The following is a 15,027-nucleotide window of genomic DNA, read 5'->3' on the forward strand; positions in this document are numbered from 1 at the left end:
TCTGCTTCTGTTTTGTGCATTCTTATGTGTTCGACATAGCGATCTTAACAACTAAAGCAAACCCCCCTTTTTAATGTTACATGCTGCTCCAAAACCAGCAAGTTTATGTGCGTTTGACTTGGTAACTCTCTGCTCATTTGACTTGAGATGTTAGCAACTCCTCAATGTGACCCACTGAGAAGGGCCTTGCTCTGGAAGACGAAGTGCAAGTCCTTTTTTGTGTGTTCTCATTAGGCCCCAGCACAACGTGCCAAGAGGATTCCTGTGCAAACCAGGGCGTGTGCTTGCAGCAGTGGGATGGATTCAGCTGCGACTGTAGCATGACCTCCTTCAGTGGACCGCTGTGCAATGATCGTAAGTACATGAAAAAATGCCTCTGTGAACGCCTGAGACCTTCAAGGCAATGTTTGAAACAAGTGCCTGAAGCTTTATGTTGTTTTAATATTAGATATTTAAATGGACTGGTAAACCCTTTGAAAATCTGTAGGGCTCATGGTAAGAACAAAGAATATTCTTTATAAATTTAGAACAACGTGCAGTCTCAAGCATGGGAAGAACTTGGTTTAATTACACTTGATTACAAGTCTAATATACTGATAGTTACCTGTTTGATGTAGTCCCTTTCCTGCATAAATATTACAAATTGATTTTTTTTTCTGATTGAAAACACGTTTTACATTTTGTTATCTTAATGTAGCACTATCACAAGGGCTATAATTACTGTGAAACAGTTGAGAAGGCTTATTATCTCCCTTTGTGGATTTCTTTAGGTGACACACTAAACATGCCAATAATAAAAGCATGCTGAGTATTTTAGTTCTTTTAGATTTCATCTGAATAACACACAGCAACCATCTGGTCTTTCAGGAAAAGCTTAAATGTGTCAAAAATAAGGGTCCTGATTCACCAGTCTTATAATGTAGTTTTTTTTCCAATCTAACCTTATTGATCTAAATAGAATTATGCAGAAGTGATATTAGAATAATAATGGAAGAGCCACAATGTTCCACAGTAAATGATAAAAGTGAGCTACTGTGTTATTTTTTAATTCATCACATTTGTTATATCCAAATGTTGCACATTTTTATATCCATATGGAGGTGGAATTTCCTTAAGGTCTAGTCAAGCATTTTGGGTTTTTCTGTCTTGTTCTGGTTCTCCACTCTACAGCAAGGTGAGCCGTCTTGGACAAGCCCTAAACCAGCAGAATATTTATAATTTTAAAATCTTTTGGCTCTAATTGTATTCATCACAAGGCTAAAAAATTACCTATATGTAAAAGCTAATTATTTATTCCCATGAAAGTTCCATAGTTCCAAAACTAGGGAAAGGACGAAAAGACTCATTCTGTTTCTCTGCAGTTGCACTCCTGGTAGAAATGAAATGTGGTATTGAAAAAACCTTCAATGATTTGAGCAAAGGTTTGGGTTTACTTTAAGTATATGATTTTGCACTTCCCAGCAACGTATGTGGTTAGTCATATTGCTAAACATACACTTTTAAAAGTTTCATTCCCCTATCTGTTGCAAAAGAAAATTGTTTCTGTTTTGCTTTTAAGTTGTCATTTCTGTTTTGTGATCTTTTGAGTTATTTCAAAAGTAACTAAAGTCACAGATATAGCGCCTAACAAAGGGAAAACTCTGCTTATAAATTTTTTGGAAGTAATTGTTGTGTGGACCTGGAATATTCTATGAATTATTTCTGCAAGTGACAGCTAATGCATAAATTTGGCAAATTGATGAGCTTGCTTAAGAAAGATATTTACCAATCTGTGAAGGGTCATTTACATAGTAACATCATGGACTACATTGCCCACAGTTGAGGTATTTCTCAAGGTGCTATTTCTGATGGTGGTAAAAGAGTTCTTTTAGTAAGTGGCTGCTAAAAATACTTATATTATTCCCAGATAAATCTTTTCTACAGTTTTTTTATCACATGAATGAAATATAAATTTATCCTCGATATGGATACTTTGTAACAGAATGAAGAGTCTAGAAAACGTAATACATTTGGTTTCTGCTTTATCTTGGCTCCCTAGATTAGTTCAGATACCAAAAAATCTGCAAAGCACATCTGACGAGAGAGAATTTTCATAATGGTAAATATGCCGGAAAGGAGGAAAAATGATGTTGTCAATGTCATCTCAATGCTGCAAGCCTGCTCTCTGCTGTGTTTGGGAAGGGCACAATGGGAAGAGAAAGGATGAAATGTTACTACAGCTTTTGAAAAGTGCAGCACAGGCTGCACACCGCAGACTAAACTTTGCAGCACTGAAACAAGACAAATTCCCTTCATGTGAGGAAAGATGATCTCAGCGACAGGTCTGGAATAGCACCTGCTTGTTGCTGAAAATGCATCCCCTTCAGGAAGGATGTAGGCACGTTCCTGAGCATGTTTCCATTGCAGATTGTGCGTGGAACAACGCTGCTTGACAGAAGCTCAGATTTAACCCAGTGCTGCTACTCAGGCAGGCCCTCGGCTCACTTTACATGTGAATATACTGTTTTATGTAAAATAGAATACTAAAGGCATCAAAATCTCATAGACAGGGAATTTTTGTTGTCGAACCCAAAAATTGACCACTTAAAAATAAGCATCGATGGTAATAGGAGAAACAGTTAAAAGTACTTAGTTCTGTAGCCATGCTGGTGGTATCTCTATGAAGACACTCCTAGAAAGTGTGCTATCCTTGCCAAAATGCTGGACAGATGAAGGAGGAGGGAACAAAACAAGTGAGAGAAATTACAGAGGGAACATCAATGTCAGAGAAGAGGGAGGAGGTGTTCAGCTGGGTGGGTGTTTCACCCTCAGCCAAGGTTTAACCCATCACACCTCACCTCTGTTTTGTTCTATGAGTTCTTAGGGAGCATATCTGAGCAAAAATTTCAGTAACAAAGGGGCCAAGGTGGGAAGGGACCTGTGGGGATTGCTAATCCAACCCTCAGAGTGAGATAGTACAGCTTGTCTGGGTCATCCTCTCCTAAGCTGAAGGCTCCATAACCACTCTGGAAAACCTGTGACAGTGATCATTCACCCTCACAGGGCAAATATTTTCCTTAAGTTTAGATGATATTTCATAAATTTCAATTTGTGCATATTGCCTCTTGCTCTGTCTGAGAGAAATCTGTCTTCTTTATCTCACATACATCAGGTGTTTTAAAACATTGATGGATCCCCACTGAGCCTTCTCTTCTCCTGGCTGAACACTCCCTGCTCCCTCAGCCTCTCTTCATATGAGAGAGCCCTTGATGGTGTTTGTAGCCCTTTGCTGGCCTTATTCCTGTGTTCTTCCTGCACTGGGGAGCCCAGCACTAGGGGACAGTGCTCCAGATGCATCTCAGCAATGCTGAGTGGAGTGGAAGGATCACATCTCTCAACCTTTCTGCAACATTTTACCACCAACAACTGCTGTTGGTCATTTTTTGCCACAAGAGCACGTTGCTTACCCATGTGCCACTTGTTGACTATCAGGATGCCTAGATCCCTCTCTGCCAAGCTGCTTTCCAGCTGGTCAGGCTGGAAGGTTTGTGTGGGTTTATTCCTCCCCAGGTGCAGGATTTGGCATTTTTTTAGGAGGTTCTTGTCAGTCCACTTCTCCAGCTTGTCAGCATCCCTTTGAAGGGCAGAACATGCATCTGGTCGATCAACCACTCCTCCCAGCTTTGTATCATCTGCAATTTGCATAAATGTGCACAAATTACCTCACTGCATTTGAGCTGATAGTTTCCACACGTTTCCCATAGTAACCCCAGAGCACAAAGATCTGACAGACATCATTCCTGGGCTTCACAATGCAAATGTTTCACGTGTATCATTCTTGTGTTAAATTTCCAAAACAGAAAGTGCAGAGGAAATAATGAAAGAAATGGTTTCTTGGAAAGTGGTATAATGCATTCCACTCATACGCTGTGCAAGATGTTTCTTTAATTTTTCTGATAACAAATTATTACTCCTGTGCCGTTCTGTGTGTTATTTGAGGTGAAAATGTGGAAATGAAAATGAAGATTTTTTTTTTTTAATGTTCTCTCAAAATGTGAGGGAGATTGTTTTCTTTCCTATTCCAAGTGTGTTCTCTGTGTGTCTGCTAGGGAAGAAGGAGAAGTTCGGGGAGGGTACATCTATGGAAAAAGACCTCAGCCAGCTAAGCATGAGGCTATAGTTTTACAGCTGTAGTCAGAAACTCCCATCACTCAAGTTCTCCTTGGTTGCAAATCTCAGCAGTCCCGTCCAGTGAGTATGAAGTGCCTGTAGACCCTAAGCCTCTGTGGTGGCACAAGTGGGAACTTTCAGTGTGCTGCAGTGCCCTGTCTGCTGGAAGATAAACAAGGCAGGAGAAGTTTTGACCCCAAGACACCATACAGTTTATAAGTTTTTTCTTTTGATGTGATATGACACTTAGAGAGTCGGGGCAGCAGTGCTCTTTAGATGTGATAGCCGGAAGTGTTACACTGATTAGGGTAAAGCAGACCAGCAGTGGTTGTTCCTACAAAATGGTGTCATAAAGAGACAGTACTAAAAGGGTAGTTAATGGCTTTTCTTAAAAATGGATGCATCTCCTCTGAGAAAATACATCATGAACATCGTAACCATATCTAACAGCAGGTTATGCAGTGAAATCTATCCTCCCAGGGAATTCAGGGTTTTTTTATGAGAAGGGTTGAAAATTACTCTGGCACAGCAAAACAAATCTATAAGAGATTATCTGCTTTCTGTAAGTTTGTATCAGTTTTTTCTCAGGCAGTCTTTAAGTATAGCCATATTAGTGAATGTAATGGCACGTTTGTGGAAACAAATACTGCTATTATGGCATAGAAAATAGCAGACATAATAACATTGTCTCATTGCATTAGTATAGACATATTCTGTGCCAAATTACAGGGCAGCTTCAACACTGTCTGTTGCCATAAAGGAATAATGTATTGGCGTTGTACTCACCATGGTATAACTAACACTGTGTCAACACTTCCACTGAAATCCAGTTCTGAGGGGTTAGTGCTTCAACATGCAGCCTCTCCTGGCTAGAAATTCAACATGCTCAACCACTGGGAGTATAAAACAATTTTTTTTAAGGTTCTCTTATTTTATTTTTACTCTTTATCAAGAAAAATCAAAAGTCCTAATTTAAATGGAGATCTGTGTCAGTACTACAAGACATGGCTTCACATAAAACTTTTGGGTTTTTTTATATTTGCTTGTATTACAGAGATGTCTTTTAGTTAAGGCTTTACCTGTCCTTGCCAGATTAAACTCCAAGTGTGTCTTGGTTTCCCTAATCTGCTTTCTGCAATGGGGACTGAAACATGTATGTTTCCAGAAAAACAAATCCTGATTATTTCATATTGAACACACTGAAGAGTGGATATTTCTGACTGTTGTTGAGGATATTAGAATCAAGACACAGTAAAAATACATTAGTTAAAGCTTATGAGAGATTTGGATAATAGGGTTTTTGATATGATAAAATTTCGGAAGGAACTAAATTCTATTTATTGTAGTGTTTGGAGAGTGTATTAAGTAATACTGAGGTACAGTTTGAACCACAAAACTCCTAAATATTGCGTCATCATTTGGCATTAAATGAGTGGTTTTATAAACACCAGCCACCTTCACTCACATCAGAATGGGCACATTCTCACACTGAATGAGACAAGAGTTTTATGCTTTGGGGACATGAAAATAGTGAGTATGCAGTAGCGCAGGTGCAAGGCAGGTAATTCAATATTGCACACAAGTGTGGAGTTGGATATCCTGAGGTATGCAGTGTTTAATGTTTTGCATGTGTACACACACATTTGAAAAAAAACACACGCTGTCTTTATAGTGTATTAAAAATAGGAGTATTTATTATTGTCCCATATATGCCACTGACTTCTGGGAGTTTTCTGAGCTCTTGTATGGAGTTGAGAATTGGGTAGTCATGCTCCTCTCACAATGTCTTCCTTTCTCTGAATTGCAAACAAGGGTAATACTCATCTTGTATTAACAGTCCTCTGTTGCACAAAAGATGGATTTAAATAATATTGTTGCATAGATTTACTTCTCATTTATGAATTGATTTAACTGTTATGGACAGTGCATCTTTTGGACCTTTTGACATCTAGGGTGTAAAATCAGTCTTAATGCTGCTTTTGTTGCAGGACATATATAAAATAAAGAAGCTTAATTAATCCAGTGACCAAAAGCTGAACCACGTTATCTGCTCTCAGCAGTACTTTCCAAAATAATCTTACATATTCCTCGCTAAGATTTTGTAGTTGCTAGCTACCAATAAACATATAACCTGCTATGAAGAAAAAGGATAGGAAATTCCTCAAGTGTGCTTTAAAACACATTTGATTTTCATCTCCAGGAGCTGAGAATGAAAAAAATTTGCCCCTGATAACATGTGAGTCTAAATACTTCATATGATTATTTTGCCACTGAGACTCACTTTACACATGAGAAATAAACATAGCTGTGCACAAAATTACAGTGCAGGGCAAGATGGTGGAATGAACTAATTGAAGAATCCTCAATGTGTTCAGCTTATCTTTTCTGATATCTCTCTATGATGAATATCTGGAATTTCTGATGACAAATACCAGTGTCCTAATTTGTATGAATTTCAAAGGAAGTAGGACTTCACACACATCTTGAAAACGCAGAGAAGTTGAGGTGTTTAGGAGAATCAGAAAAGCTGTAAAAAGAGCAAGGAAAGTGTGGCCTGTGAGTCATGGCTGTCAACTAAGATTCCTTCTATTTTTGTTGTTTTTATTGGAAACCTTATCAGGATAGACTCCACCTTGAACTGTCAGGACCCTGTGATGCTCTATGGCAGCACATGGAGTTTCAGGAAGAACTATGGATCATGGTGCATAGATGACAACATTTTTTCCAGCTTTTATTGTCCCAGCTCTGCTAGGTTTTTCCCCCTCTCTTTTATGTGGCTTTCATAGTCTGTAAATTTTAGTTTTTTGCTAAGATATGTCAGTCTATTAATTAAATGAGCAAGCATGGTTTCCTTGACAGTTTGAAAACAAGTTTTAGATTTTTTTTCATGTTTGCTTACAAATTGTGGAGTGGCCGGTTAGATGAACTATCCATTCCTAAAATAGCTGTGGAATTTCCATTTTCTTAAATAAATTGCTACCTATAGCTTTAAAAAATTAAAATAAGAGCAAGTTGTTTGGCAGTCACTGCAGCAGCTCTTTCATGCAAGAATATTTCTAGCAAAAAGTAACAAGCAAAGTATTAAGTGGGATACTTGATACAGAAAAAGCCAAAAAAGAGCTTTCAAGGTAGCCAAAATACATTGGTATGGTTGTGCTTGTAGCTCAGACAGAAGCAATTATGCAACATTTCTGGCCCACTCAGAGACTTTTTTTTTTTATTATTTCACAATATTAAAAATGGAACATAGTCTCAGAAAATTGCAAGTTTCTCTCTGCCTCTGGAGGAATCAAGGGAGTAATTAAATTGGATGATGGTATGTCAATAATATCTTTCTCTTATTAATGGCATAATAATTTTGTAAATCAAATCCTAGAAGTGTTTCCAGTGTCATAAAGGTGAAAATGATTAAGGGTTAATTAAATATATTCTCATGGAACTAAAATTGTTCTGTTGGGTATCGTTAGATTCCTTTCTCTTGAACTTTCAATTATTACAATTTAATGGCATATTATGTACAGCTCAGAGCTGAAATTTGTGTGGCCAAAAGCTATTCACAGTAATAAGCATAGTGGCCGAGTGCAGTCTTTATTCCTTCTCACGGATTTCTCTGAACAACCCAACAATATCACATATTAAAATCAATTTTAAGTACCTGGTCGTTTTCTGAGTTAGATTAATCATTATACACAGCACAGCTGGAGCAGAAATTTTAATTCTGTGATGGTGTCAGTCACTCATCTCCAACAAACCCCAAAAAAAGGCAATGAGTAAGTGCTACCTTTTTTAATAGGTGATGGCTGCAAGGGCCACAAATGGTAAGAAAGAAGAAGAAAAGCTTTCCTAAGCAGAGTCTTCTATAACCCATGGCATGAAAATAGCTCAAAGTGTATGTGGATAGTTTGGTAATGTGTGTCTATTTTATGTGTGAGGCATTTAAGCACAATGGCACAATGGTGCTTCAGAGAGATAAAATTATTCAGTTTTTCTGAAGTCTCTACAACAGGACTGGGGTTGCTAAGGCAACCTGTTCTTCCTCAGCATGTGCTCTGGCTTGACAGCTGCATAGGTGGGTTAGATTCAAAGGAGCTACACACAGATGAGGCATTCCTGTGCTCACTGCAAAACGAGATTTGGTCAGTCTCTTGACACAGTCTTCTCTGTGTTCCTTTTTGCCAGATCCTGCGGAAGATTAAGGGAAAGAAAACCTTTCTATTAAAAGCAGAGTAAAGAAAATGCCCTGAATGGGATATAAGTAAATTGAGGTGTTTCAGAGTCCAAATTAAAGGCACAGAGAAGGATGCATTATACAGACATTTTTGCAGCTTTTGTGATTTTGTTCCCATGCTGCAGAATGGGCATTGCACCTGTTTTGGCCACTTTGGACCTGCCACTCCACTTGACCAGCAGTTAATCTCAATGAAATATCCATATTTTCCTAAGCACACAAGGGTGCTTATTCTTCCAATGTCACCTGCAATGTTTAAGATCCTTCAATATTTCATTTTAAATGAGGCTTATGAATCTTGTGTACTGATGGTTGGAATGGCTTCACAGCCATTTTCTGATTAGGTATTCTAGGATATTATGAAAGAAGGTAACAGAGTCAGTAACAACAGTATGAAAAAAATACTGAGGGAGGCAATGCTCCTAGGACTGAAGGAATCTGACAAGGTTTTAGTCTCGCTGCTAAATGAAGGCAACTGCAAAATGAAGTCTGAGCCTGGGGAAAACCACTCTGTATGAAAAGCAGTCAATACCCAGGCTGGGTACTGGAGAGCTGGAACTGTAGAAAAGAGAGTGAGGAACAGCTGAAGCTCATGAAGCTGTTTGGTGCCCACAAAGCCAATTAAAGGGTTGTGTTAAGGACGCATGTCAATTTTGTGCTAATTCTCGAGGAATGATCATGCTGCTAAGCTTTATGCTATCACTCTCCTTAATGAAGCCACACTTTGAATTGAAAACAGACATATTCAGAAGCACATCATCTCCCTGTAAACATCCACACACTGAAAAGCACTTAAAATGTATGATATGCAATATTCAATGTCAAAGTGCATTAATATTTACAGATACCATTTGCAAATCATCTCAAACTCAGAGTCTGCTTTACCATATAAGGGAGTCCTCACTACAGGATGTTTTGATGTTTTAAAATCCTCTCCCTTTTAAAGAGTGTGAATCTTAAGAAAACTTCTAATCAGGTCAGTGGTCTGGTCTTTAGACAGGACAGATGCTTTCTGCCAGAAAACTGAAATTCAGTTACAATCTCAGTCTTAAATCATCAGCTGAATGACTTGATGGTAATATGTTGAAATCCAAAGTCATGCAGAGGGTCATAGAATTTTCCCTCTCCTTCAAGTATGAGTTCTTGGAATTAAACCTAGAGATTTTTCAAATTGCTTGAAATTCTTTCTACTATCCTTTTCTTTTCCTTTTTATCCTATCTTCTGGATCACCAAAACATGTTAGCTTGGCCTTAGGTTGATTGTGGCCATGAATTTTCCTCTCTTCCAGTAGCAGCTGTGGCTCCTTGGCCAAGTTCTGCTTTAGCTTTGATCTCCAATCTTTTCTGTTTTATTCAGTCTTTTCTTTTTTCCCTGTTAAAAGGATGGGGACACATTTTAATAAGTTTCCTTTTGTAATCCCTAAGGGGAAGTCTTCATAGAAGGAAATATTCAAAATGATAGTATCTCTGTAATTGAAAACACTACCAAGAATAAATGAAAAAATGTTTCCAAATTTGCTGGACCAGTAGTGGCATGTCAGATCAAGTTCAGATACTTTCAGAACTGACTAGATTGAATTTCTGTACAACTGAAGCCTGAACACTTTTTAAAATCATAAATTGGGGAGCATGTTACAGAGCAAACATAATCCTATTTCCCCCTTGAAATTCTACCCCGAAACTTCTCTTTTTCTTGCCTCTACTTGCTACCAATATGTAATGCTAACGATATTTAATTTGAAGTACTTAAAGCAGCTTTACTGGGATGACAAGCGACTTCAAAGAAATCTTGTGTGACTCCAACAAATGCACAGGGCCAAGAGATGATATTTTCTCTGAAGATTAACCTTTTCCTGTGTATAATACTGCACACCAAAGAACAGGGAAAAGCTGATTCATAAACCTATAACAAAAATGCAGTGTATTGTACTTTCAGATATGTAGAAAATAGATTTCTTTGAGAATTTCTGTGCTGTGCATTTTTGGTTTTGACCAGTTGATCAGAAGATAAATAAGTTGTCTCAGGAATAGCTTTAACTTGTTTCTCAGCCAAATTTTCTAGGGAGAATGAAGTCAGGATTAAGGTTGTGTTGTAAAAAAATATCGTTGAATTTACGTGCTTTGGAAAATGTCAGTTTTGAAAGTCAAAACTGGAGAGTCTTTACATTTAGAGAAGGAACAGAATCTTAAGTAGGAACATAAAATTCCCCTAACACCCTTATAATGTAACCCTACATAGGAACTCTCCAAGAGTAGGAATTACGTTCCTTCTTTTATTCAGTTTCTATAAACTGTTGGTCCCATGTACTTTCCAAAATGGGGGTGTTGGTGGAAGTGGGATGGCAAAGATATTTTTAAGTCACATCATGTAATTCAGTATCACCAGAACTGCAGTGGCTGTGGGGGAACCAACTGGGAGCAAATTTCAGACTTTTAAACTTCTTAGGCCAGCTCTGCATCCGAAACCAAGGTCTTGAGAGCTACATGTTTATCTTGATATGCCAGAAATAATTACTATGGGGAGGGCATGCTGGGAACAGAGGTCAATATTGCTCATAGTAAGTTATTGCTGTGGAAATATTGGTGGAATTGTGTGTTAAACATTTTTTAAAACTGGAAAGCTTAAGCATGAAGGAGTAAGATAATGTGGAAGTCTGTAGGGAATCAACTTTGCATGTAGATGATGACAGCTGTACAGCCTTAGGTGATAAACTGGGGGCAATACTGGGTAGTTTGAAGTTCTATGTAATCTGAAGTATAAAGGGTGTAAGGCCTACCAGTTTTTAAGAGTAATAGAAAGTGTGGGGAAGAAACTCCACAGGATATCTGTACCCAAGCCCTTGTTCATGTTTAGGTTTATATAAACTGAAATATGGACTACTGAGAAACACCTGTACACTGGCAAATACTGTTCCCTCATGTGAATATTCTAAAATTAAATTTAATATGCATGTTTTTGTGAGTAGAAATGTGAACAGCTACAGAATTATAGAAGGGGTCTCATATGAAGATACAAACTTCTAGATTAATATACTTTCAAAGATAATTAAAATTATTCCCTCATATCACTGTTAAGTGATCCTGAATAGATCCTTTTTTCATCACTCTATTAGAAAATGAGTGCTCTTAAAAAAAAAAGGGGGGGGGGGATAATTTAATCATGGACTAAAACCAACATTTTGTAATTTTTCTCCTCTGACTGAGATATATATGTACCAGTAACCCTCTTTTCACATTAAGATGTCTCCTTAATGTGAAATTCTTAGCTGAGATTCTGGGGTTTTTGACAGTGTGAGCATTTTGTCTATTTTCTTTTTCCCGCTTCAAGATGAAAAAGCTGTAAATCCAAAGATCAGGTTTAATGTGAGTTGCACATTGCACATGTCCAGTTGTGTGAAAATTCAGGCATTTCATTAGATGAACTTGTATAACTGAGAAGAGCCTTCATCTTTGTGGGTGAGTAAAACTGATAAAAGGAGTAACCCACAGCCCAGAGGTCCCTGAAGACCTTTAGGATTTACCCTTCATTTGATTTTTAATCTTAACATTCTTTATTATTCCGTGGGACCATGTGGTTTGGTTCCTCTAGCAGGCAGGTGACAGTGATACCACAATTATATTTTGGTTGTGTTTTGCCAAGGCACAAAGGAGAGCCATGGTCATCCACGCCAGTGTTTGCAGTACTCATTGCATGTTGCTTTTAGTATAAAATCCTCTGTAAATCTCACTGTAGTAATAAAATTCTTTAAGATATATATATATATAGATATATATATAGATATATATATGGAACATAAAATAATTAGGCTTCATATACCACTCTGCCTTAGAGAGCAACAAAAATGTCTAATGATCATGAAGAATAAACAGACCTGTCCAGGCTGCCTCTTATTTTTTGGCCAAGGCTTAGCTATTTAATATATGTAAATTGTTTAACCTACACTTGTCCTTAAAATATGATTGTGTCATCTTTTATGTTTGCTTTAAATCAGCTTTTAAAAGGAAAAGATTTGCCATTATATTTATTTCTACTGCCATCTGTGCCCCAAAACTTCTATTTATTAGTATATTTATTCCATTTAGATATAATGTGATTTATCTCTTCCCTCAGCTTAGTAAACAGTTAGGTTGTAATTCTGTAGTTATTTATGACTGGGCTTGAGGCTGTTTTCAAGCACTTTAAGACCTTTATTATTTTTTTCCTCTTGGAGTGGCATAAAAAGGCCTTAAGTCAAAATCCAGTATATCAAATGAAAGCCAGAGTAATTACCTTAAGAAGATAGACTGCAATAGCCCTGTCAGAACAGGAAATCTCCCCTCTGCCCCCAGCCTCCAGGACAACAAAACAATTCAAGGAGAGCGTGGACTGAAAAAGGAGATGAAAAGTTTTATTCCGGCTCTAACTTTATTAACCTGGGACATCATTAGGATTCACAGATACACTCCTGCTCACCACCCACAGTGGCTCTTCTGCCTGCGCAGGAGGAGTGAGTTTGGGACTCATTCCTGTAGGATGGAAGTGGGAGACAGATAGATAATCTGTTCATTGGAGCTATTGTGGTGTTGTATACAGATAGTGATTTCTGCTACCCAGCAGGTTGAAGAGTGTAACTTTTCAAGGAAAAGGTGTCAGACGTGTAGAGGATATGTCAGCATTAACATGACAATGAGCAATTTTGTCCACTCCAAACTAGCAGCAATATTTCATACCTTTTTGAGAACAAGCGTCAAGTATATAATGATGTTTGAGGTCTGAGTTCATCAATGATAGATACACTTGAAAATGGTGATAAAGACAAAATACTTTTTCATCTTCAATGCTTATTTTTATGTGCACTTTTTCCCCAAAGGCTTTAGAGCATCCCAAATGGATATGTTTCTGTAGCATGATGCCAGTTCATATTCATGTTGGAGAGAGAGATCAATGAATTTATTCATGAGGACATATGTATCAATTCTGTAGACAGCAAAATAAGCAGGCAATGATGTTGTGGTTATCATGATTTAGCATCACCTCTGAAAACTCTTTCCTTTCGGTGCTGATATTTGCCATGAGTTTATACTGGGGTTTGTCAATTTTAAAGATTAGACTGGAAAGTAGGAAATAATTTTTCCTACCTATTTGAATGTCAGTTGCCATGATTACATTAAAATGTTCCGGAACAGAAACTGGCAATTATTGCCAATTCTAACTCAAATGGCATGCTCTGATACCAGCATTCCTGGCATGGGGTTTTTTTGGGTTTTTTTTTTTTTTAGTGCTGTCTTTGCAACATGTAGCTGTTTTTTCATTTTGTGTGCTTAAATTGGGAGAGACAACTGCGGTGATCAATCAGATGTTGTAAAAAAGTCCTCCTGATATTACGTTTTTTCATTTTTATCTTTTCTCAAATATTTCCAAATCTCCTTTTCCTTTTAGCATATTTCAGTAACTTTGTTTATGGGCTAAATTCTGCTGTGATTGAATTTATTGATAAAGCTGTGTTAAATTCATTGGAAGCAAGATGGGTTTCTTGGAGGCAGCAGTCTTAGTAGACAGCCACAAGTGCTATCTCTGTCTGATGATACCCAGGTCTTCATGGCTCTGAAATATTCAGTTTCCTGAGCTGGATGTGCAGAGCCTTTGCCTGGCTGGGGATCTGCTGTGTAGCTGTAGAAACCATGGGGTGGCACAGGGCCATTATTAAATTTACTGTACACTCCTGTGGTTCCTGGCAGTGCAGCCTCGTCTACTGAGAAGCCATTGAAATTAGCTCGTCAGGCAAAACATCCGTTAAACTTCTTTCTTGAAAGAAAAAAATCTTCTGCTAATTTGCTGCAATTTGTGTTTGCTTTGTGATTCTGCAGCCAAGCTTCTCAATGAAACTGTGCTAATCATTAGGAGGCTGGTGCCTCTATGCATTCTGACATCCTACATCTACCACTCCATAACTAAAGCAATATTATCAAAGAATTTGGTTCTATTTTTCCAGCATGGTTAGAGCCTAATGCCATATGATTTTGCAATTTTTTTTTTTGCGCTTTAAAAATCCTTGAGTGTTTTATTTGATGAAATAACTGTGCTTACAGTGTACTTTGTTTCCTTTTATATAGTGTAGTTTAACAATAGAAAATAGGTGTTTCACAGATAAAATTACCTACTGCATGCTATTTTGTCCTGTCTCTAAGGCTTAAGCCCTGTAATTTCTTAAAAATTGATCATTAGTTGCTTATCTTCCATGATGTTACTGTTAACTAAAAATTTGGAAAACAGTTAAATTATAAGGAAAAAAAAAAAAAAAAAGAAAAGGAGGCAGTAGGTAACACTTTGTGGGAAAACCATTAAAAATAGAGAGTGGGTAGGAGAAGCATTTCTTATAAAAGGTTTCAAGACCCCAGAAGACTAAGATGAAAAAAAAATTATTTAACCATGTTAACATTTTTTTCTCCTGTTTAGAGACATATAGGAGCCTTATCTGTGGAACCTTAGCATCTCATGTAAAAAGCTGCAGCTCCATTCAGATTTTGAGTAAGCAGTTTTCATTCCACTGGACACCTTCACACTTGAAATCTGTGGCTGTATGGCTTATCTGACAAGCTGAATGCTAAAAAATTAATACAAAACTACTCTAATTGCCATTCTGGAGAAAGTAAACAACTCAAGAGTGTGG

General features: G+C 37.6%; 1 protein-coding gene across 13 annotated transcripts in view; it reads left to right on the forward strand.

Annotated features, from left to right (window-relative positions):
• NRXN1 (neurexin 1) overlaps window positions 1-15,027 on the forward strand; it is a 670,457-nt gene that overhangs the window by 338,464 nt on the left and 316,966 nt on the right. For all 13 annotated transcript variants that reach the window (XM_085054558.1, XM_085054559.1, XM_085054568.1 and 10 more), the window contains one exon: window positions 235-354. In XM_085054558.1, the coding sequence (XP_084910684.1) occupies window positions 235-354 (120 nt within the window). The remainder of the gene's footprint in view (window positions 1-234; window positions 355-15,027) is intronic.

The sequence above is a fragment of the Lichenostomus cassidix genome, chromosome 3 (genome assembly GCF_008360975.1).
Source record: "Lichenostomus cassidix isolate B80296 chromosome 3, HeHo_3.0, whole genome shotgun sequence".
NCBI lineage: Eukaryota > Metazoa > Chordata > Aves > Passeriformes > Meliphagidae > Lichenostomus > Lichenostomus cassidix.